The 25,556-nt window shown below is 39.9% G+C and overlaps 1 protein-coding gene across 3 annotated transcripts in view; it reads right to left on the reverse strand.

The window, feature by feature from the left end:
* FEZ2 (fasciculation and elongation protein zeta 2) overlaps positions 1-22,862 on the reverse strand; it is a 29,930-nt gene extending 7,068 nt beyond the window's left edge. The window contains exons 1-8 of one of the 3 annotated variants that reach the window (XM_065680089.1): positions 22,540-22,859; positions 20,851-20,959; positions 17,211-17,327; positions 15,723-15,867; positions 13,402-13,670; positions 6,861-6,941; positions 2,597-2,672; positions 1,070-1,135 (exon numbers count right to left, since the gene is read on the reverse strand). In XM_065680089.1, coding sequence (XP_065536161.1) covers positions 1,070-1,135; positions 2,597-2,672; positions 6,861-6,941; positions 13,402-13,670; positions 15,723-15,867; positions 17,211-17,327; positions 20,851-20,959; positions 22,540-22,772 — 1,096 coding nt within the window. In that variant the 5' untranslated portion in view covers positions 22,773-22,859. Of the gene's footprint in view, positions 1-1,069; positions 1,136-2,596; positions 2,673-6,860; positions 6,942-13,401; positions 13,671-15,722; positions 15,868-17,210; positions 17,328-20,850; positions 20,960-22,539 lie in introns of all 3 variants that reach the window. The other 2 variants (XM_065680088.1, XM_065680090.1) reach the window with 2 other exon arrangements.
* Between the last annotated feature and the right edge of the window lie 2,694 nt (positions 22,863-25,556).

The raw sequence follows: 25,556 nt of genomic DNA on the forward strand, positions 1-25,556 counted from the left end.
CTTCAAAATGAGCCCCTTCCAGCAGGAAGTTTGTTGGAACTTCTAGACTACTGCATGGCACTATTCAGATTTTCCTGAAGCAACAGCACACTAAATTTTATCTACAAGTTTAACCTGAAAGTACTTTCAAATCTCTGTGACATGAGAGCCATCAGAAGTCTGGTTAGAAACACAAAAACCTTTAAAAATCATACAGAGGGAGTTATGTCAAATGGCTGTATTTGAAAAAACAGTGACACTTGGAGAACATGATACCAAATGAAAATAAATAGGCAAATAAAGAAATAAATAAGGCATGCATCATCCTTCTGTATGCCCATTTGTTCAGATCTGGGGAGTTTGATACTTAGCCTAAACAATAAAGTTCAGTTTAAACACTGAAGAAGATGGTACCATTTATATGCCAAAAATTAAGTAAGAACATAAGCATCAGTAAGATCCAGGCAAAAATAAAGTCACAAGAAAAAAAATTTATAAAGTAATTTAACAACCTGAAAACTACCTGGAACAACTCCTTAAAGCTAAAGCAAGCAGTAATTTTCAGTGTTTGACATTCTATTAATACAATCAGTGTGTAAGACTGGAAAACAACTGACTCACACACAAACCTTTTAAATAAAATGTGAAGAAGGTATAACAAGTAGACATAAAATAAATAATTTTTACTATTGATAAGAAGGTAGTACTTAAAATGAAGCTATAAGCATTTCATCTAGCAAATGCAATACTACCATAGGTGGTTTGAATTCCAATTTGGAAAAACCTGTACAGTTTTTAACTATACCCGTTTAATTTTGTAAGTCAGACTCCTCTGTTCCTGCTGATGTCCTTCAGCTATTTGAATATACACCTTATACTTTTCTATATGATACTATCACAAACAAAATAACCACATTTTGTTTATGAACTACATCCTCAGAAACCTAGAACAAAATAGAATATAAACAAGAGCTGTGTTTGACAGGAAGGCAACATAACTCATGAATGCTGCAGGACTACTCTCTTCAAACATACCTTGTACAGGAAGCTATTTTAGAATAAGAAAATCCCTGCTAAGAAACATACTTACCCTTTAAAATATAGTCTGTTAACAAGCTTGGCACTTTCTCGCTATCCTCTTTCATGGCATGCAGGACTAAAGTATGAAAAAAACATATAAATCAGATATAAAAAATACATCAGTCATAACTTAAGGACAACACTCTCAAAAGAAATAGCATGGACTTGTTTCGCCTACTCACAGGGCTATTACTACCAAATTAGTAAGAAAACTTTTAACTGGAATATGAGAAGATAGTATGAGACACATCATACCTCCACCTGTCACTTGTGTAATTCTCACTGAACTCCACAGTAGATGGATACAATAGATCCATTTTACATGGCTAATTATTACAGTAAAATGCCATCAGTCATACCAACAAAAAACACTTCTTCCTTATAAAAAAAAAAAAACAAACCAAAACAAAAAACTCTAAAAGAAAGTCACCACATCCAGAATGAAAAAGTGCCAACAACTACTGGAGGGCTGGAATTCTTAGGCAAAAAAAAGAAAAAAAAAAAAAAAATTATGCTGTATCTTAAAAAAACAATAAATCTTGAATACATGATTGAATGATTGAATTTGGCATTAGCTTGTACCAATACCAAAATGCCATTTTGGTGACTTGTATCAAGTCAAAATTGTCCACCCTCGCATTTTTCTGAACAAAAGCATTTGTACTAGCTCAACTTGACAAACTTTGTCTGTTTGTCTGTTACTCCATAAACAAAACCAATGACAATCCTTTACAAAATGCTCTGGACACAACTGAAAAAATCAGAAGTACAGAATTATACTGAATAGCAGTATTTAATAAACTAAATTCCTCATGAGAGACTCTGAAGTGGAAATATACCAAGTGTTTTATTTCAGTTTTTATGTTGAAAACAGACACTAGTGTTCATAAGTAGAGAATAAAACATAGCTTTGAAAGAAAAAACAATAACCCCAGATACCTGCTTTACTGTCTGCCTTAACAGCAGCAGAGTGAGCCAGAAATCTGCAACTGAGTCACAGGATCAAGTTCCAACCAGCCCTCAGAAGGCAACACTGTTAATACTCTTTACTGTGCATTTGTATAGACATTTTGTTAATAAACTGTCAAACAACATAAAAAGTTTTCAGGAGGCTTTAACCTATCTCTGCTTAGCATTGAAGTTTTGAGAATATTTTCACATTAAATTTCAATATGGCAAGAGGATAAAACTTCTCTGCAGTAAATATAAAATGAAATATCCATTTGTCACAGAATAAGTATGAATTACCAACTAAGGGTGCCAACTTTCTGATACGTGCCAGTTTCTAGCCTTCATGGTTTCAGAGAACAGCTAGAGAACAAGCATACCGTGAAGGCTCAGAAAACCAATAAAAACTGGCCAAAATGCACGGTTAAAAATCGTGCAACTTTACATATATGCAAGTTTACATACATGCAAGTTTACATACATACAGGCAAGGGGAAAGAGATAACTGTGTGGATTCATTTGGCTTTGAGCAAACCACAGTTGGAAATACGAAGAGGAAAGGATCAGTGGGGGAACTTCATATGCTCACTTTTGGTTAATGTCTGAAGATCTTCAACAGATGGGGGTCCGTTTTTCTTCTCATAAGGAATGACTGTTGTTAAGTACTGTCAAATGAAAAACAGAGTTACTTGACAGTCCTTTTGTGCAATTTATGTTGCTTGCATTTTATTTTGCAAAAATTGGAGTAAATGACATTGCTAACCACAAATAAAAGCTTTTCAAAAGATCGCATTTCACAACAGATTAAGATACTATCTTTCCCATACTAAAGCTTTTATCACAGGAGCCAACTTCTGTTTTTATTTTTTAATTACATGACCACTTTAGAAGTCATGCAGCCAAACACTAAAATAAAGTCTTAAAATTTGGAGCTGTTTACAGTAAAAGCCTTCTTGGTTAGGTTTCCTCCTCAGAGCATATGCAAACCAATATCAAAATCCTCCCCATTTTCCTCTGTAAGTCCTTCATATATTTAAAGTCACACCTCCTCAAATAATACTGTAAATGCAGATGAACAATTTTCAAACTTGATCTTCAATAAAACAACAAAACAAACTCCCCTATAAATATCCTGTGATATTTATCAGAAATCAGAAAGTAATTCTTTCCAGGGAGAATAAAACAAAATAAAACTAGATCACATTTAGGTGATGTCTTACTTTGTAGCCTATATGAATACATTTTCTTCTTAGAGGTCAGCATATCAAAAGTATTGAAATTGCTGGAATTTTCCCTAATGAAAAAGCTTCCTGAAATCTCCCTCAATTACATTTTTAAGAATTTAACAGGAACTTTATTCTGGGTTAACTACAAGGCAGAAGGCAAAGCAACCCCCTACCTCTCATTCAACTCAGGGTGTGGTTTGTCATGTAACAATCAGAAAACATGTTATATAGAAGGTCTCATTCTCACCTAGTAGCAACACTTCAGCAAAAGTCAAGTCTAACTCAGACTCTGGTGAAGTGTTTCATTTTGGAGAAGGAGATTTAGTGTTGCCTAACACAGCTATAACCACTGTCATGATCAGAGCAGGATCATACACTTCAGGCTCAAACAGTCAAACAGATTCAGTTCTGTGTCACTTAAAGGAACCTATTGTACAGAATGTGCTGACATCTCACCAAGACCTTATGCAAACGCAGGGCACCATTCTCTCTCCCTTTTGCATTTTCTCAGAGACACTTAGCACAGAAGATGGAACTATGCAACGCCTCTTAGGAAACAGTCAATTTTAAATTTCTTTTCCAGCAGACACAACTAACAGGTATCACTGAGAAAACTGTACTCTTACTAAAATTGCTGGAATCAATAGCTAGGTGTAAGGCTGTGTTGCAAATCTGCAAATGCCAGAGATGTAAGTAGGTCTTCTAACTCAGAAATCAGATCTCAGCCTTCAGAACTAAAGTAGCATTCTACTTTTCACCCAGGCAATAAATTATTAGCACATGTTTCACTGGACCAAATACCAATATTCCCTGTTTTCCTAAAAGGTAGAGATCTGAAAAAATGATTTTTCTTAGTTTCCAGAAATCATCTTGTCTTTCTTATCAATACTTTGGTGCTGTAACAGTAAGTCTCTACAATACCACTATCAAAACTCATTTCCTGAATGCTGTGTGAAAGATAACATATTATGGAAGAGAAAATGACTAAAATACAGCTTACTGATGTGAACGAGTGCTAAGTCTACTGTAACCTCTAAATTTTTGCAGCACATCTCACAATACAATAAGCAGTTATTCCCACTCCAATTTCTAATCACTCATAAAAAGCATTTGATATGCCTCAAAATTGACACCAAGATGACTATTCTGAATTTTCTTCTGTAAAAATGATCACAGAAACAGCCACAAATATTTCAATGGCTTTTATGCAGTTGGTGGTGGTGTTTTCCAACTGCAGTATCAGATGAAAACAGGGAATTCCCACTGGAAGTTGCTCCTTAAACACTGAAAAATTCCCAGTAATTTTCACTGATGTCTCACACACACACACACACACACACACACACACACACACACACACAAGGACTAAAATTTTATAAAGTACTCACTATCAGATAAATATTTCCCAGAAAATAGCAAAGGTAGTAAATACCATTAAAATTAAAAACTGAGCAGAGTTCTAAAATGACTGTATAAACTTGTCATAAAGTTTATGATGTGACTTTATAGGTAGGAGCTTCTACCTTTTCAGGTATACAAAAGATTGCCTGTTTTTTGGGTTTTTTTTTTTGTTTGTTTGTTTGTTTTTGTTTGTTTTTTCTTTAAATTGTTAACTAACTCTTCCCTGCTAGCAGAAAACACTTGAGTAGAAGTTTATAATGATAATACACCCCAAAAAAACCCTACTTAAATGAACAGTCTGGGAGCAGCACTAAGGAACAGAGCATCTGATGCCTTGTTTTTTTTTCACACTGCAATCTGCTGCAATAAGTAGGTATCACCAGTTAAAGCAGGACAAGGCTTTCCTAATGTGACGAAAAACAAACAAAAAAATCCCCAATAAAAAACAAATGCAGTAGAAAAATGGATTTACAGGACTAAATAAAAAAAAAAAAAAAAGCTGTCATCTTTCTTACCATTCTTCCCTATTTTTCATCTAAAGTTCTTGTTATTTCCATGACTGGCTTTAGGATACAGGAAGGGTAAAAAAGGCCCCAACCAACTAACCAACCAACCAACCAATCAACCAACCATAACCCTCCTAACAAGGATATAGTATAAGATAAATCAGGGGGAAAATATGATCAACATGAATAGTATTAATAAACAACTAACTCAAAAAAGTGACTGGAAGAGCTATCCAATTAGCGCTATTCTTAATATACAATAATGCTACTTACATAAAGAAAGGTAGGAGGCAGAAGAAAAGGTACATCTGAATAGAGACATGTACATAAAAGAAACTTTTTAATTAAAAGTAAGAAGGGCTGGCATATCTAAATATGTTCACTTTACGACAATACATGACCTTTAAAATAGCTAAAGATACAGGTAAACAGTTGTACTATGTTCTTAAATGGTAAAAATTGCAAGAAAAAAACAAACAAAAAAACCCCAACAACCAAACCCCTGCACAGCTATCACTGTACAAGTGTTGAGATATTGTAGAGTGATAAAAAATGTTAGGTAAGCTCTGTGCATGTATTCAAGATCCCCAAAGCTGGGGGTAAACAGCTATTTTTACTGTGAGGGTGGTGGGGCACTGAAATGATTCTATGTCTTCATGAACTCTCATACCTTGCTTGAGAAAGAGGGCAAGTCCATGATTTCTAATCTCATAATTCAGAAATTACTTCAGAGGATTTGTTTTACCTCCTGAACTCCTCTGTGGGACACTCCAGTCATCTTCCAGACAAAAGCCTAATCAGACATGACTTCTATAATACCAGGCAGTTTATTGCCTCAATGGACTTCTCAGCAGGGGAAAAAAAAACCCATATTCTAAACACACTTCTGACACAATTGTATAAACTATAATGAATGGGTATGTGTTAAATAATGTGAAATAACACTACTTTGTAATGTGTGCCAAAAGCCTAAATAGCATAAGCATTGACTCTTGACAAAAATACAGAATGCATTTAATAAAATACACCCGCCAGTTCTGAAACAATTAAGTATTACTTTGGAAGAAGTCACAAGAATCTTGCTATGTAGGTATATGTAACATCTACAGTAATGTCCACTGAGGTTGAGTCTCTGTGCTGTATATTTCAACATTTAAATAGTTGGTAAAAAGACACAAGCTTGCCTATGGCTTATGTATTTTATATCTGTAATATGCATTGCACACATTTGGCTGCTTTTAACATCATACAACTTTTAAAGGCCAAAAAAGGCATGCAATACAGTCCATGCATTTTCCAGATGCTACCCTGTTTTTTAGCTATATTGGCTCTGAACATTTGAAGAAAAAAGAAATGGCTGGTATGTTATATTTAACTAACCTGATACACATTCTTCGATTGGATGTCAGATTTTTACAGACATGTGACATATTTGAAGCATGCATTATGCCAAAACAGACTTTTAGTATGGGGTAAGAATAAAGTGTTATTATTTTAATGTCTCAGGATATCAAGTCCTGACTGTCTTGAGCTGTTGAGGAGAGAAAGACACTGTAGGCTGTTCAGAGTCCTGAGGCAGGGAGAGTACAGATTCCAACATTTTTGGCCTATTTTTTCCCCATCTCAGCATTTATCTTCACCTACTGTCAATTTTCAAGATCTCAGCTCCTACCAAAAGTGCAGACAAAGAGTAAGGAAAAGAGAGAAGATAGCCCAGCACCTGTTTCTCTCCACCTGAGTTTCCAAACGTGTGGCGGAAGCCATTCTGTATGACATTTGAGATCCCTTCCATGCTGAAGCGCTAAAAGCAGTGAAAAAATAGCGGAAAGAAAAAAAAGGACAGAGAAAAGTTCAGAACTGTTAATCAGCATTTATCAAGACTGTAAGAGACGAAAGACAAAGTCAAGCTATAAGGAGTATTTCAGCACATTTCTATATTTTCATTCACATACTTAATTTTTTATAATGAAAAAGCTAACTTTACAATGGCAGTTAAGCAGTACAATTACATCAAAATTTAATCAAACAAAATCTTCACACTGCGGACCCAATAACTGAGATTTGCCTTTTAAGGCTGCTTCATTTTGAAATGTAAAATATAGTATATTCAAAAGTTTACTTCATGGTATAATATTTAAATTTTGTGTTTCAGCAATATACTTTTAGAGACACTGATGTTAACAACTTTTCAGATTTTAACTACCTATTATAATCACTGTTCAGAGGTAGTACATTTCAGCTCTACCTCTTTAAAACACTGTAAGCTTTCACACTTCCACAACTGAAGCAACAGCTGGTGTTCCTGATTTGTCGGTAATATGATCAAATATACACAATTAGTTAATAACATACCCAAATTAATTTCAAGCTTCATTACACGGAATCATGGATTCTGGTGTTTTTTTGTTTGTTTGTTTGTTTTTTTAAATTAATATAAAATCCAACCACAGTCTTTTTTTTTTTTTTTTCCTGGAACTCTGTAATCCTTTTTGCTTGCTGCAGATGACAAGTCAAAAAAAAAAAAAAAAAAAAAAAGCAAAACAATTTTAGGTTCTAGTATAAGATATAAAAATCAGCAACTGACAAGAACATAAAAAGAAGAAACTGCCAAGCTGCTGAACAGGGGAGGATGATGCACATGCCTCAGCATGCTTATCTGAATGTATTTATTTATGGGAGAATAAAATGTGCTGGAATACAGTATTCATTTGCTTTCCAAAACACAATGAAATCAGTAAATAGACACAGATGCTGCCAAAGCCATCTTAACTCTTTTTTAAGATAGGCTGCTTAAAGCAACTGTTACCTTGAAGCTCTGACTATTTTTAACCTCTCTCCAGTTTGTACTTGTGAGAAAGGCAAAAGTTTTAGAAGTCTAAGAAAGCGTTTTACCCAAAGACTGTACCAAGAACAAAGAATTAAACCATCTACGCTTCCTCCTAAATCTGTTGTCCCCACGCAGAACCGCTTTGCTGTCCTGCAAGAGACTAATGAGGAAACAAACTTGCACCACAAACAGCCGGATTATGCACAGGTAAAGATCTCTACTGGCGCTACAAAGAAAAAGCAGCGGGTCGTAGTAAAAGGGGACTCTACTTTGAAAGGGACAGAAGCACTCGTCTGTTGGCCTGACCCCGTCTCGAGGGAGGTGTGCTGCCTACCAGGGGCACGGATCAGGGATGTTACAGAGAGGCTACCTGCTCTGGTAAGTTCCAAGGACTGTTATCCGCTTCTGGTGATCCATGTGGGTGCTAGGGATATAGGTAGTAGTAGACTGGGGACCATAAAGAAAGACTACAGAGCCCTGGGAGAGGTGGTTAGGGGCTCCGGTGCTCAGATAGTCTTTGCGTCAATTCTCCAGGACACAGGGGAGGACCAAGAAAAAGCTAGGAGGATTGGCCAGGTCAATAGATGGTTAAAAGGGTGGTGTCATAGTCAGGGGTTTGGGTGTCTTGAACATAAGACTGAAGTTAGTAGGCCAGATCTACTGGGGGCTGGTGGAGCTGCTCTGGTAAAGAAGGGGAAGAACGGTTTTGGTCGGAGGCTTGCCAGACTGGTCAAGGGGGCTTTAAACTAGATGTGTTGGGGGAGGGGGGCATCATTCCATCCCAACATACCCAGTCAGTTGCCAGCACCTATAATAAATGCTCGGAACAATGTAGATATATTCCAGCTGCTCCAGCCAACGAGCCGACTTCGATTGGAGCTCGTCTCAGATGCCTCAATACAAACGCCCGTAGCATGTGGAACAAACAAGAGGAATTAGAGATGTGTGCACATCTACGGGGGTATGATATAATAGGCATCACAGAAACATGGTGGGGATGGCTCCTATGACTGGAGTGTTGGAATGGAAGGTTACAGGCTCTTTAGAAAGGACAGGCCTGGCAGGCGGGGAGGGGGAGTTGCCCTTTATGTTAGGGATAGGCTGGAGAGTATGGAACTCTGTCCAGGGACAGGTGAGCAGTTTACAGAGAGTTTGTGGGTCAGGGTTAAAGGGAAAACAGCTGTGGGAGACATTACTGTGGGAATCTGTTACAGGCCGCCTGATCAAGGAGAACCTGTGGGTGAAGCACTCTACAGACAGATAGGAAAAGCCTCATGCTCGCAGGCCCTTGTTCTCATGGGGGATTTCAACCACCCTAACATCTGTTGGAATGATGGCACTGCACGGCACAAGCAATCCAGGAGGTTCCTCGATTGTGTGGAAGACAACTTCCTTCTGCAAGTAATAGAGGAGCCGACAAGGAGAGGTGCCATGCTTGACCTTGTGCTCACCAACAGGGAAGAGCTTGTTGAGAATGTGATACTACAGGGAAGCCTTGGATGCAGCGATCATGAGATGGTAGAATTTGAGATCCCCAGGAGAGTGAGAAGAGCGTGTAGCAAGCTCACTGCCCTGGACTTCAAAAGAGCAGACTTTGGCCTCTTCAGGAGCCTGCTTAGTAAGGTTCCATGGGATATAGCCCTGGAGGGCAGGGGGGCCCAAGACTGTTGGTTTATATTCAAGGATCACCTGCTGCAAGCTCAGGAGTGCTGCATCCCAACTAGAAGGAAGTGCAGCAGGAGGGCCAGGAGACCTCCTTGGATGGATAAGGAGCTGCTGAGGAAAATTCAAAGGGAAAAAGAGGCTTATATAAAATGGAATCAAGGACAGGTGGCCTGGGTAGAGTACAGGGATGTTGTCCGGGAAGCTAGGGACCAGGTTAGGAAGGCTAAGGCCCAGTTAGAATTAAACCTAGCCAGGGATGTTAAGGATAATAGGAAGGGATTCTACAGGTACGTAGCAAACAAAAAACAGACTACGGACAAAATAGGCCCCCTGAGGAAGCTTTCGGGAGAACTGGCTACACAGGATTTGGAGAAGGCTGAGGTTCTGAATGACTTCTTCGCCTCGGTCTTCACTGGCAAAGGCTCTGACTGCACCACCCAGTTCTTAGAAAGTAGATGCAGGGGCTGTGAGAATGAAGACCTTGGGCCCACTGTAGGAGAGGATCTGGTTCGTGACCATCTTCAAAATCTGAACGCGCACAAGTCCATGGGACCTGATGGAATCCATCCGCGGGTCCTGAAGGAGCTGGCAAATGAAGTTGCTAAGCCACTGGCCATCATATTTGAAAAATCATGGCAGTCAGGTGAAGTTCCTGACGACTGGAAAAAGGGAAATATAACCCCCACTTTCAAGAAGGGGAAAATGGAAGACCCGGGGAATTACAGACCAGTCAGTCTCACCTCTGTGCCTGGTAAAATCTTGGAGCACATTCTCGGGGACAACATGCTAAGGCACATGAAGAACAACAAGGTGCTTGGTGACAGCCAGCATGGCTTCACTAGGGGCAAATCCTGCCTGACCAATTTGGTGGCCTTCTATGATGGGGCTACAGAATTGATGGATAAGGGTAAAGCAGTTGACGCCATCTACCTGGACTTGTGCAAAGCGTTTGACACTGTCCCACACCACATCCTTCTCTCTAAATTGGAGAGATATCAATTTGATGGATGGACCACTCGGTGGATAAAGAACTGGCTGGACGGCTGCACACAAAGAGTTGTGGTCAATGGCTCGATGTCTGGCTGGAGACTGGTAACAAGTGGTGTCCCTCAGGGATCGGTGTTGGGACCGGTCTTGTTTAACATCTTCATCGCTGACATGGACAGTGGGATTGAGTGTGCCCTCAGCAAGTTTGCCGATGACACCCAGCTGTGTGGTCCGGTTGATACGCTGGAGGGAAGGGATGCCATCCAGAGGGACCTTGAAACGCTTGTGAGGTGGGCTGATGCCAACCTTATGAAGTTCAACCACGACAAGTGCAGGGTCCTACACCTGGGTCGGAGCAATCCCAGGCACGGCTACAGACTGGGCAAAGAAGAGATTCAGAGCGGCCCTGCAGAGAAGGACTTGGGGGTGCTGGTCGATGAGAAAATGAACATGAGCCGGCAGTGTGCGCTTGCAGCCCAGAAAGCCAACCGTATCCTGGGCTGCATCAAAAGCAGTGTGACCAGCAGGTCGAAGGAGGTGATCCTGCCCCTCTACTCTGCTCTTGTGAGACCTCACCTGGACTATTGTGTGCAGTTCTGGTGTCCTCAACATAAAAAGGACATGGAACTGCTGGAACAAGTCCAGAGGAGGGCCACGAGGATGATCAGTGGACTGGAGCACCTCCCGTATGAAGATAGGCTGAGGAAGTTGGGGCTGTTCAGCCTGGAGAAGAGAAGGCTGCCTGGAGACCTCATAGCAGCCTTCCAGTACCTGAAGGGGGCCTATAGGGATGCTGGGGAGGGACTCTTTGTCAGGGACTGTAGTGACAGGACAAGGGGTAATGGGTTAAAACTTAAACAGAGGAAGTTTAGATTGGATATAAGGAGGAAATTCTTTCCTGTTAGGGTGGTGAGGCACTGGAATCGGTTGCCCAGGGAGGTTGTGAGTGCTCCATCCCTGGCGGTGTTCAAGGCCAGGTTGGATGAAGCCTTGTGTGGGATGGTTTAGTGAGAGGTGTCCCTGCCCATGGCAGGGGGGTTGGAACTAGATGATCTTGAGGTCCTTTCCAACCCTAACCATTCTATGATTCTATGATTCTACTTATTAGAATTAAATTACAGTATTTAGAGGGAAATATATTTTCTTAGAGAGTGAAAATTTAACCCTACTTCCATACTTTGTATTTAAATGAGACTTCATTACAGTTTTTTATTAATAAAACTCCTAATTTATACACTATTTATCAACAGAAACTCACTCTTCATAAAGTTACTTGAACATACGATCTGAATGCATGTCCTCAGCATTTCCTTAAAAAAAAAAAAAAAAAAAAAAAAAAAGACATACAGAAAAAAAACCCGAGTGTTGAAGGAAGGAAGCTTCCAACTCCTGAGAGAAGGCACTCAAATCTGTACTTGGTGACAGTGAAAGCTATTTTCAAAGGAACTACACACACAGCCTACAGTCTTGTTTGGCAGCCAGTGTGTTCAGTCTCCCTCAGAAAGCAATCTGAAATATCTGTATCTTGAAGCAACTAAACATGCAAATGTCTTACACTGGGACCACATAAAATTATATTTGAAAGCATCATTCAAGTTTCTAAACTTGAAACTAACCAGAATAACTTATGAATCACTTGACTCAAGTTTCAAAACCAAATAATTATTTTTCTCTCTACTTAGAATATTACTCGGTTTCCCATGACCGAGAACCAAAAATTAGTAGATTTGAACTTTCCACTCTGCTCTTGCAGATGGATAACAATTTCGTATTGTTTTACAGACACACTTTCTTAGAATTCCATTAAAACTTTGCTAGGTACAAAACCACTTTTCATCAGATAGACAAAAGCAGCACTCTATTTGGGTTATATCACAGGAATCTTATTCTTGTAACTTTAGAAATAGATTCTGAAGCATTAATATTTCATTACAAATGTTTATTCCTTATGTTTGAAACACAACCCCCAAGTCCTTCTGATATCAAACTGAAACATTCTTTCCAGGACTTAGCAAAGATGTACGATACATTAACCACATTTTCTGCATCCTATAAGAGACACTAAGAAATTCTAGTATTAACATCCACTTAAGTAATTTAAAAATATACTAGGACAGATAAGAAAGAAAATACCGCATTGACAACCCAATTTCTTTCACTCTCTGCCTCCTATTATTCTATCTCTGTTTGAAACACATTTTTGCTTTTGTTGCTATATTTTGCAAATAATAAACCAAATTATCTTCCCTCTCTACTCCTGCACTACACTTTGGCATCACCCCTCACTCTCATTGGACATGGTAACTCTACCACAGGTTTCAGGAGATCCAGAGTAAGACTTTTTCATTTTTCCTACCTAAAACCCAACATGATCAGTAAGTGTCTGTACAGCTACACCAACAATAACACTGAATTTCCTGCCAGGCTATCAGTGGTACATGCATACTAAAATTCACACAGTGAAACCAACCAGATAAATGTGTTTGGATATACTGCTGTGTGTTCTACTGTCAGTAGGCAAAGACAGTATTTTTTGAAAGAAAGGTATGGTGATTCCAGGCTAATTCTCAAACAATTAAAATTTTGAGTACGAGAAGAGTAAAATGTTGTATGACCTTGTAGAAAAAAAAATAACCACAGTAGGAAGTGCCTAAGCCTTGTCTGCAAATGAAGGCATGGAAGCAGGTATCCTGATATAATCTAGGACTACTACTTCCCATAGGAAAAAAAACCAACCCCAAAAACATTTAAAATGCATAAACAATTACAAAAATTTTCTTACTGTTCCAGGCATATGACCTCTTTCTTGTTTGCCATTCTGAGGACTACCATTTTTCAGCTTCTTTTTCTTCTTTGCTGTTTCTTTGTGTTCTCTCTGTTTGTTTTGTACTTCTATGAGGACAGAAATGAAGCTGTTTTTCACTTCCTTCTCAAACTCCAATTCATCTCGTAGAGCCAATTGCTGTACCAGTTCCTCAGAATAATCCTTAATAGCAGTCTCAATTTCTTCTAGCAACTCATTTAACTCAGCAACAGACAATCTTTTTACTCCTATAAATAATTCATATAAAAAAGTAATGTCAAGATTTTAAGCACGAGAATACTTCTAGAAATTACAAGAAAAATGTACTCTGAAACTTTTCAAAACAAAAAATTCAATTCTAAACCTACATAGAATAAAACAACATTCCCAAAGGAATAAATACATCACAAGGCAACTAGACTAGTAACAAGAAGGTGGTTAAACTTGCTTCTTATTTCTGAGAAATCTCAGATAATATACAAATATGAAGGCAGATGAAGATACCCTTGCTCACTGAAGGGGGATTGGACTAGATGACCTTTGAAGGTCCCTTCCAAAAGAAACTTTCCATGATTCTATGTTGTAATTAAGGAAGTACAAGGAAGCCCTAATATTTCACAAGGTAAGAAACAATTGTTCCAAAGACATAGGTGCAATCCTGACTCATTTATGATGGATCAGTTGTTCTCAAAGTCTACAAAAGGGCTGCACAGGAACTACACAGCTGATGCAGGTGAATGAAGACAGAGTAATTCAAATACAGAAGACTACCTGGATTAAATCTTGGCTATTCAGGCTAAAGGACTCAGTTGTGTAAATAGAGTTGTAACTAGTTTTATTTTCAGACTGTCTTAATACATGTCTTTTCCTATCCAAGAAAAAAGTAAATACAAGCTTTGATATCCTGCTCTTAATCCTAAATATTAACACCTCTGACTTTTATAAAAGACACAGTTTCCAAGAAAACTCTGCAACAATTTCAGAGAGGTGCAGACTAATTCTGAAGCAGCTTTGCATGCAAAAAAGGTATCAAGATCTTTTCATAAAGTAGCAACCTGAAAGATGTGATAAACTGGTGAAGCAAATTTAAACTATCTGCCAAAGTAACTCAGGGCTGGTTGTCAAGACTGACCTTTAAACCATAAAGATGCAATAGACAAGATGAACTCCTGAGGCAAAGCAAGATAAATATGATATGAAACATCAAACAAGCTTGATTAGCTCCAAACCTAAGGACATATGGAACTGTCAGAAAAGCAGGAAGCCCTGCTGAGCAGGATATACTTTGCTTTCACATTCCTGAAATTTATGTGTTGAGACAGCTAAGAGTCCAACCACGAAAATGGGATCTCCTCCAAAAATCTGAAGTGCACTAGAAACTGTAAGTCATGTCACAAAAGGTCATCCAGTTTTCTGAATCTTCCACAGAATTTATATTGCTGACCCAGACTACTGGAAAGAAAGCACCGAACTTTGTAAAAGGGACCAAGGTAGGGTAGAAGGATCATCTAGCAAATATTCCTTGGGTTCATAACACCTTTGAGAACTGATTTTGACAAATATGCAAATGAAATAAATTCCAATCATAAAACTCATTAATCACAAGTTTCTTTCACATACAATTCAACCCACTACAATTAAACTATACATGTAATTTCTCCTTTCCTTTTGTATAGAGAAGAACAGATGATTTCATTTGAGTAGAAGATGATACAAAGTGTTGGTTTTGGAGGGTCTGGGTATTCTTTTTTGCCTTTTTTTTTTAATTTATCTGAAGAGAAATGGAAGGACAAAAATATGTGAGGTTCTTATGAGAAAAACAAGGCAACTGTTGCCTTATTTTTGTGTAGTGTGTATCAAAATATGTTGCAATGACTGAAACAGTAACAACGAAACACTATTTTCTTTATCCGGAGACTCATAGCTCTCCAGAGTTTTAGCTAGTCTTCTTAAATGCACTGTACTGGCCTCAATAAAGTGTCTCAAAAGTTCAGTAAAAAATGACTGACTTATCACTTTACCTATGAAGGGACCTCATTCCAGTTAATCAAGCTTCAGCATATTTGCTTTAATCTGAAATTCCATAAAGTTTTATTTTTATTCTAAGTTATGAAAGCTGACAAAGATAAGATTTCTATTTAGGTTCTAAATCCAGGTTACTCTTCCAGGCAATTTGAAAATATTTTTGAATGCAGGTATTTCATAAGAAGGACTTGCCATAAAACAAACACATGGCAAACTTGCCATTTAAACTATATTCAGTAATCATAACAGCAAAATACTAAATAAATATCACGTACTCTCTTCATAGCTGTTGTTCGTACTGGATCTCTTGAGCGTCTGAATCTCCTGGGAAAGTATGGAGAGCCGATCTGATTGGGTGGGTGTTTCATCATCTTCTGGATCAGGTGATTCCTGCATCATTTCCTCTATTTCTTCAATCACCTTCAAATAATGAAAACCCTAATGAAAACCCTCCTGCATGAAGAGAAATTGCCTGCAATTTGAAGAAACCTGGTAAGAGCTTAAGGTTTTTTTTTTTATTCTCAATTAGCAAAGATGCTGTTGGAGAAAACTAATACCATGACTAGATGGAAGAGAACCAACAAAGTCTTATTGACATTTTCTCACCATCCTTGCTCTGTGAGAATAAGCCTACCTTTTCTAGGTAAACTGGTGACCTCATAACAAGAAGTGTGTTGAAACTAAACAGTTATTTATATGTGAAGGTACACATGGTTCTGCTTAAGAGAACTGAACTAAAGAGTGACCCAGAATATACGAATTCCTAAGTATTCAGTTGAAGGAAAACAAAACAACAACAAATATCAGCTACCTCTGCACCCCCCATTTCACTACACCTGTTAAAACAAACAAACAAACCTCCAAATAACCTGAAAAATCTGCTGTGCTTATGAAAAGTTTTATGAACTGGTCCATCATCACCTCAAGCTGATTTGCATCCCTGAGCATAAGACCTGAGTGACACATAAAATACGAGAACAGAGAGCTTACTTTGCAGTATAAAAATGACCATACTTTACAGGTTAAATTATTAACTGAATAGCTGAACAACACATCAACTTTTACAGGTTTAAAGGCTGCAGACAGTGCCAAGATCCACCTCACAGTAAAGAGCTGAGACAGTTCAAGCAATCCTGTCTCTTGTACCCTTAATAACCATGTCCATCAGAGTTCACAAGTAAACATCTGAACAACAAGAAAATACATTCTTGTATTTGCTTACTAAAGGAGGATCTTACTGGACAGTCATTAACCTTACACAGAAGAGCAATTTTCAAGATAAAACTGAAGTAAATCTGTGGATTTGGAACAGAAACCTTTAAACACTAAGTAATTTGAAAGCTTAGTAGCAGAACTGTTGATCTGCTCTTACATTTGGCAAAAACTTTGAAGAATTCTCATTAACCACAAAGCCACGTGAAGCTATGAATGGCTACACGGTCATGGTGGAAAACTACAAACTCTACAGTATCACTGACACTCTGAAAACATTTTTGCTTCTTAACATATACATTTAATTTAGTAGTATTTCTGACTAAGTCATGGTAAGAAATGCATAAACATTTCAAAACCCCTGAACTATCAACATCACCTGAAGCATTGAGAATACTTTTTGAACCTGAATGATCAAAATAAACAAAAAGCCCTAAATAAAAACCAATCAAGAAGTTTAGCTACAGTTAACAGCAAAGAAGAACAAAAAAGAATTACATAATTCACCATAATTACATACACCAACAAAATTGTCTTTGCTGAACACTTACCTGCTCTGCTGTGAAAAGTGGTTCATCATTGATGCAGGAAACAATGATAGAGTGCATATCCAACTGTTCTCTCAGCTCTTCGTCATCTGACAGGTCAAGGTTCAAGTTATCGTTTACCTAGAAAGCACCAAAATGTGTATTTATATAAATATATACACACTTTTGTGTGTGTATAAAATCCATGTACATATATATAAAAAAACCCAACAACCCTGGGAGCTAATAGTGAATTTTATGAAACAGATTCCCTGCCCATAATAATGGCATCAATGATTCTTGCTGTCAAATACCTGGAAACTGAAATACCTTAACTGAAATCAAAACTGAAGGAAGTTAAAATAGTAGTCAGTCTTTAAAGTCTTTAAATAACCTCAGCATACAAAGACCATATACACTGTGACGTGCAGATATCTACATGCAAGGCAGTCAATCCAGTGTAGGTATTTAAATCTTAAAGGAAGAAAGACGACTGTCAGTGTGGGATGAAAACCTAACCATAGTCTCTAACATCACACAAACCTGTTGTTTTACATGTTTCTATACTTCAAAACCAAAATGTGCACATAGCAAAGGGAAAAAAAATTAAGTCTCCTCCTTGATCAGTGTCGTGGTTTGAACCCAACCACAAACCTCGTCCACTCACTCCCCCCCTTCTTGCCCTCCCCCTGCTCCTGGAGGGACGGAGAGGAGAATCAAAAAAGAATGCAACTCCCACGGGTTGAGATAAGAACAGTTTAGTAACTAAGGTATAACATAGATCACTACTGCTACCACCAATAATAATAATGATAAAAGAAATAACAAGAGGAAAGAATACAACACCTTAACACCAGCCGACCAATAACTCACCCCACTCCCCCCAGCCAAGCACCAACCGATACCTCCTCCAACCCTGCAGTCCCAACCCTTCCGGGTCACTCCAAGTTACATCCTGGGCATGACGTGCTGTGGTATGGAATACCTCTTTGGCTAGTTTGGGTCAGGTGTCCTGTCTCTGCTTCCTCCCGGCCTCCCCTCCTCCCTGGCAGAGCATGAGGCTCCGAAAGTCCTTGGCCAGACCAAACATTCGAGCAGCAACTGAAAACATCGGCGTTATCACCACTGTTCCAAGGCCAAAAGATCAAAACACAGCACTGTACTAGCTCCTGAGAAGGAGAAAAACGACTGCTGCTGCTCAAAACCAGGACAATCAGGTATTTTTTACTCTCACAAAGTGATATATTTTAGTTTATTTAAAAATCTGTTTGCTTTTTCTGCATTTTGTCTATTACAAGGTTCCAGGCAAACCAAACTAGAAAAGCCCCTCAGCCTCCCAAAGCTGCAATCCCTAACCTTTGACCTTTTCAGCTCAATTGCTTTAAATGATCTTTGGGATAATTTACAAGCATTATGACTAGCTGTATCAAGTCCTCAGTGCCACTGTATCAGTTTTCAATTTTTGTTGTAATTCCTCCAATTTTCACAGTTTCTTCAGAAACCTTACTAGTTTTCAGATTCATTGTGAAGATGCCACTGATATCCCCAGATAGCTAATCTAAAGGGGAAAACACACCATTTGCACTTCTTTAGCCACTAGAATGAAGTAAAATTTCTCTTTTTTTTTTTTTTTTAAATCTGAATTCCAAGAAGCATGCAGTGGCAGGGCTACATTAAGAATATCTGTTCACCTACTGCACTGATACACTGCAGTTTTGACATTCTTTAACACCTGCAGTCCTCAAATATTTTTCCATGTATATAGGATTACGACAACAACTAGAGCACAGCAATTGATCTAGGAGGTCAACTTCTCCTGACATCTCCAGAAACAACATTTTGAGAGACTATCAAAATGTATTTTGATAATTTAGGCTTCTAAATAAACTTCCTAAACCAGGACAAAATACAGCTGATGCCAGGAGGTCCACCAGGCCTTCCATGCAACCACACCCCATGCCCATTTATGTCCTCACATTTCCATCAAGGAATGACCCATTCAGAAGTAATCTAACAAAAATAAAATAAACATGCAATTGCACAATCCTGTTCCTCGTACCACTGTACAACACTTCTACCCAACTACTTTCACTGTCAGAGCCCTATAGCACACAGATCTGTGATATGAAGCAACAAAGATCAGACAAATCACCTTTATTCAGCCTACATCTTTCTCCCTACAAAAACAGGAACAGAAATATTTAAGCACAAGTTCAACAGCATATTATTAGTTTCAAATGCATAAAAAAAGTGTCGCTTAACTGTCAGCATTCATTGTAAGAAAGTTAAAACAATCTACTAGCTGGTCCATATGTGCTGCCATATATCCAGAAATACTGCTGAAACACAGAAAAGTAGGAAAAAAAAAAAAAAGTATGTCAAATGCTTCCAAACAGATGGGCTTTACAAACAAAAAGGCATGCCAGGTGGAGTGAAAGCTGAAAAATACTTGATATATGTTTAATCCATAAACTGATTTTCCCTCTACTGGCAGCATAGCTTAGATTCCTTCTAAAACAGCAACACCACTACATTTTTTATGTAGTTCTTCCATAACTTCCTGCAAACAACTTACAAAGACTATAGGAAATGTTTTTTTTATATTGTACGTAGCTCCTCATCAAGAGATCCATCAGTCTTCTAGTCCATATTTCAGTCACACAACAAGGTTGAAGCAAGGGGGGTTTTAAGTCTTTCTACTTTAAATATAAGGATTTAATTACTCAAAACCCACTAAGAAAATCTGAATGCTCACTCTAATAAAAAGTAGAATAAACACAAGTCAAATTCCAGGGATGATCATCAGATTCATATTGAGAAGGTAAGTTTTCAATTGTCATCTTGCCCTGCTGAACCCCAAAGTATCCTCTTCAGCAGAGCAATCTTTGTTCATGTCACAGTAAAGAGTAGCTGTGGATTATATAACAGATAGCAGAAGTCAAAGCATTACCCTATTCTCAGGTTACACACAGAGATATTTTTACAACACAACTCAACTTCACTACGTTTAAGATAAGCCACTTGTTTCCTCAGAAGACCTGGGAGATAGCAATACTTCCTAGCATTTCTTCCTGAAGCGTTTTAATCCACTTTTAAGAAGATCAGAGGACAACACTTTCTATAAACCTCTGTGAAGTTCTTCATTCCCTTCTCCATCCCCAGACAACTATTACACTTGTTAAATATAAAAACCAAACCAAACCCACACTTCACTGTCTCCCATGTCACTTTTCCTGTAAAAGATGCCACTTTAGTCTCTACTTGACAGCAAAATGAGATGAACTTAAAAAAACTCCACAATGCATTTACTAAATGACAGTACTCCCACCTCTATTCCCCCCTAACCCTGGAGAGTGTTCAATGTGAAACACAGTAGAAAGATTTTATGCGAAAAACTTCCTCATTTTACAGTCTTTTCTATCACCTGCTAGCTCTAATGAACATCCACCTAAGACTAACCCTGAATTATGCCAACACACAGAGATGTCAATGTACATTGATAGTTGGTTGATTTTATTTTTTAAAACCTCTCATGTATAATGTCAAGCACTAAAAATATTTTAACAGATTTAATAACAACACTCTTTTATACAAATGCAAATATTTTTATTTTCCTGCCAAGTACAAAAGATCAAAGAAGGTATTTCTGCTGATCAGAACTTACCCCTTTTTCAGAAAGATTTAGTGTTGGCAAGTGCAAAGCTCTGGTGTGGGAAGATTTCCAGTCAACTGGCATTACGTTACCATAATTATCAGTCAAAGCATTCCAAATCCTGGAGAGAGGAATAACAGAACAAAAACGCAGACCTTAAAACAAGCAGCAACTGATCAGCAGTAAATACATTAGTAATGTTATTTCTATCAACAACTATTTATTCCTCCGTAAATATCCATCTACAAGTTACTGACAATATTTTTTATAATGGTTTGAAGCTAAGAGAAAGTATTTGTTTTTAACAAATATAATTTTTTTCCCTTTATACCCAACAATGTATGGACAGTGGTGAAACAGAACAATGCCACAAAGAGACAGCTTCATTATTAATTATATAACCATACTCAGAATCTTTCTGGGGGAGTCCATCCTTCAATGAAATTTGAGCTCAGCTATAAATCCTGTACCCACTGTTCCTCTTTTCCTTGCCTTTTGCACATTGAAGTCTGGAATTAGCAGAGGCTGAGTAGCAAATTCTGAGACAATTCTTTCTCAATTTCTCTTTGCTCTTTCTTCCTCACCTTCTCTCTCTTTCTTCTTCTCCTTCTCTATCACAGAATAATGAACATGCACAAATTTAACTAACATTTTGCAATAATTTAGTTTTATCCAGAAGTACTCCTGCTAAGCTCAGACCGCCATTCTTGCCTACAGCTGATCTTTATTGTGTCTACAGTGCACAACCTCTCTGGCCATACTACAGGCTGGCATATGTGGCAGCCCTATTCTGCTATACCATTTCAGATTTTGAAACAGAGCAGCCCTGTTAGCAAGTTGCTGCCTCAAGTCAGCCAACAAACCCTGCCTCCAAGCACTATGCTGCAGGGGTATGTTTGGAGTGGTTGCATGGCTAGGCTCAGAGGAGGTCAGAGGAACAGCCAAGCCACACACAGAAGGCAGACAGAGCCTCATTGCTGCCCAATATGTTTCTGCTTCATGGTTCTCCAAACTTACCTGACTGTTAACCATAAATACCTAGTCTTTTGCCAACTGTTGGTTTTTTTTTTTTTTTCTTCTCTTAGAATAAGGCATACAATTTAGGTCCCTCAAAGTAAAACTGCAGTATTCTAAATGAAATTTACTGTAAATAAAGTTACTAGTATAAATGCCTGCAAAATAATATTAAAAACAGGAAGGCAGCATAGATCATAAAGACTCTACTGCTCAGGAGGAAAAAAAAGGAAAAAAAAAAAGGAATTAGCACAGTTGACATTCTGTTCTTCACCTGCTTTCTGTTCTCTCCATGTTTAATTTCAAACACTGAAACAGAGGACATTTGGCAAGAGGCTAAACAAATTCTACCCTCAGTCACTGCATTTCAGAACAGCTACTTTTAAACCTTACCCTGGAGGGAAAAGCATTGGGATGCTCACACACTTCCTTGACGGTTCGGGAAATAGAACCAGAAGGCTCGAGTCCCGCAGTCCTCAAACCCTGCTGGGACCCCTCGAGGTGAAGGCCCCGGGGCAGCTCTTACCCGGGGCAAGGCTGTCGACCCACAGAGCCCGCACTGCCGATCGGCTTCGCGTCCCTGCTCCGGCCGTACTTTCAGGCAGGGCCAGGCCTCCCCTCCTCGGGCGGCCCAGCCACCGCCGCTCCCTCTCCCCGCCACCCCTTGCTCCCCAGGCCTGCACTCACTCGTCGTCCTGCAGGGCGCTCTGCTCCGTGAGGGGACGCAGCGGAACACGGCTCTCCCCACCGCCAGCCCGGGCCTGTGGGGGCTCAAAGCAGAGGGACAACCTCACCCCTAGGTCCCCACCACCCCAGCCGCCCTTGTCACGGGCAGCCTCAGGGCCGCCCCCCGCTGAGGGCTGGAAGCCCGAGAAGTCTTGCCAGTCCCCGGGGTCTCGCTGGGAGAACGCCGCCGCCATGGCTGCCACGGCCGCAGCTGGGGACGCCGGCCCGCGCGCTCCCGGCAGTGCGCGCTCTCGGCGCCTCCCGCAGCTTGGGGCGGGGCGCGTGACGGCGCGGATCTGCCAGGCGGCCGCAGCGGGCGGGGCGCAGGCCGCAGTCAGTCGGCGCCGCTGCCCCGACCGGAGGACGGCAGCGGCTCCGTGGCAGCGCCGGGGCTGAGCCTTCCTGAGGGGCTGTGGCCGAGCGCCAACTGGTCCAGCCCTGACACTGCTTGCGGGGCAAGAGGAGAGCCCGGCCCGGCAGGAAAGCTGGCTCTGGCCACTGCACAGGGTGCGCTGGGTCAGGTGCTTGCGCGGCAGCACTAGTGGCGGCTGACCGGGGAGGTGTATCCGCGGTAATTTCATTGAACCTGATAACCTAGAGATGGGTAGCTTTTGGCTATAGCTTTTCCCTCCATTCAGCCACATACAGAACAAAGTTTTGGAGATACTTAGCTTTTCCTAGCACTTTATTAGCTGTATATTGTGTCCTGAGGTGCAGTAGCTTCTGATGGTTTACTTTTATCCAGTACCTCTTGACCTGCTGCAGCCTTTTGATATCCCAGAATACATAGCACAGATAGTATCTGCTCAACTTCTTGAATTTGGTTCGAGCCTCTAACTTTATTTTCATTCTTCCTACTTGGTGTTTGGAATGCTGATAACACACACGTGTTTCAATTGTTGCTAAGCAGCACCTACCCTGGTCATTGTGCCACTGAAGTAATTTAAAGAATCACAGAATCAACTAGGTTGGAAAAGACTTTTAAGATCATCAAGTCCAACCTTTAAAGACTTTTGCCTTTAAGACTTTACATAAAAGTAAAGGAATGCACAAAAATACCTATGTATATTTCCCACAAGGAAGTGTGGGCTTGACGATCAAGTAGTGAGGTGGATCGAGAACTGGTTGAAAGGAAGAAGGCAGAGAGTTGTGGTCAATGGCGCAGAATCTAGCTGGAGGTCTGTGACTAGTGGAGTTCCTCAGGGGTCGGTGCTGGGACCGGTGCTGTTTAATATTTTCATCAATGACCTGGATGAGGGAACTGAGTGCACCCTCAGCAAGTTTGCTGATGACACAAAACTGGGAGGAGTGGCTGACACACCAGAGGACTGTGCTGCCATTCAGCGAGACCTGGACAGGCTGGAGAGTTGGGCGGGGAGAAACTTGATGAAATTTAACAAGGGCAAGTGTAGAGTCTTGCATCTGGGGAAGAACAACCCCATGTACCAGTACAGGTTGGGGGTTGACCTGCTGGAAAGTAGTGAAGGGGAATGCGACCTGGGGGTCCTGGTGGATAGGAGGATGACCATGAGCCAGCAATGTGCTCTTGTGGCCAAGAAGGCAAATGGCATCTTAGGGTGCATTAGAAAGGGAGTGGTTAGTAGGTCAAGAGAGGTTCTCCTCCCCCTCTACTCAGCCTTGGTGAGGCCGCATCTGGAATATTGCGTCCAGTTCTGGGCCCCTCTGTTCAAGAAGGACAGGGAATTGCTTGAAGGAGTCCAGCGCAGAGCCACAAAGATGATTAAGGGAGTGGAACATCTCCCTTATGAGGAGAGGCTGAGGGAGCTGGGTCTCTTTAGCTTGGAGAAGAGGAGACTGAGGGGTGACCTCATCAATGTTTACAAATATCTGAAGGGTAGGTGTCAGGATGATGGAGCTAGGCTTTTTTCAGTGATATCCAGTGATAGGACAAGGGGCAATGGGTGTAAACTGGAACATAGGAAGTTCCACGTTAACATCAGGAAGAACTTCTTTACTGTAAGAGTGACAGAGCACTGGAACAGGTTGCCCAGGGGGGTTGTGGAGTCTCCTACACTGGAGATATTCAAGGCCCGCCTGGACAAGTTCCTGTGTGATGTACTGTAGGTTACCCTGCTCTTGCAGGGGGGTTGGACTAGATGATCTTTTGAGGTCCCTTCCAACCCTTGGAACCCATTTTCAAACCCTTGGGATTCTGTGATTCTGTGATTCTGTATCCCAGTCAAAGTCAATTATGGGCTTTGTGGTAACTATTACTACTCGGGCATTTTGGATTATTGCAGCTGGCTCTGAAAGAACATCACTCAGGGGTCACTAGCAATACAAACAGTAAATACGATGCAAGATACAAGGTGTACCACATTTAGACAAAGTGCACATTTTCAGTCGCTACACCCTTCATTTCAAAAGAATGTAACAGAATGGGAAGCACAGGGTATGGCAAAGTTGGCCAGAAGGCATGGAACTACTCCCAGAGAATCATATCTTGGGCTTTTCAGCACAGGAAAAACAGAAAATACAGGTATTTAACCAATGGCATATAGATACTGATTCACTGCTGCTTTGAATGCAGAGAGTCAGCGGTATCAAATGAAACCATCAAGAGGGTAGGTTAAAAAAATGGAAGCAGTTTTTCACAGGGCAAGTAGTTAAATGGAAAAACTCTGTGCCTCAGGAAATGACATTCAAGAACTTTACATCAAGCCCATTAACTTACAAATTAATAGAAGAAAAAAATCCCAAACATTATTGGCTAATGGGTAAATAAATGATCTCTGGCTCACAAAGTCCATGAAGTGCTAATTGTGATTCCACACACTTTCTATAGGACCACCTATTAGAGTTCCTTGTGATTAATTATTGCTTTCTGACAGGTATGACTAGACCACATGGACTCAATGGCAGGGCCAAGGCCTAACACTGCATTTGAGACTCACCTTTACTGAATTTTTAAGCTGTTTGGAATTCCAAAAATTCCTCTAATGTGAAAATTCTCCAGT

The sequence above is a fragment of the Lathamus discolor genome, chromosome 5 (assembly GCF_037157495.1).
Source record: "Lathamus discolor isolate bLatDis1 chromosome 5, bLatDis1.hap1, whole genome shotgun sequence".
Lineage (NCBI taxonomy): Eukaryota > Metazoa > Chordata > Aves > Psittaciformes > Psittacidae > Lathamus > Lathamus discolor.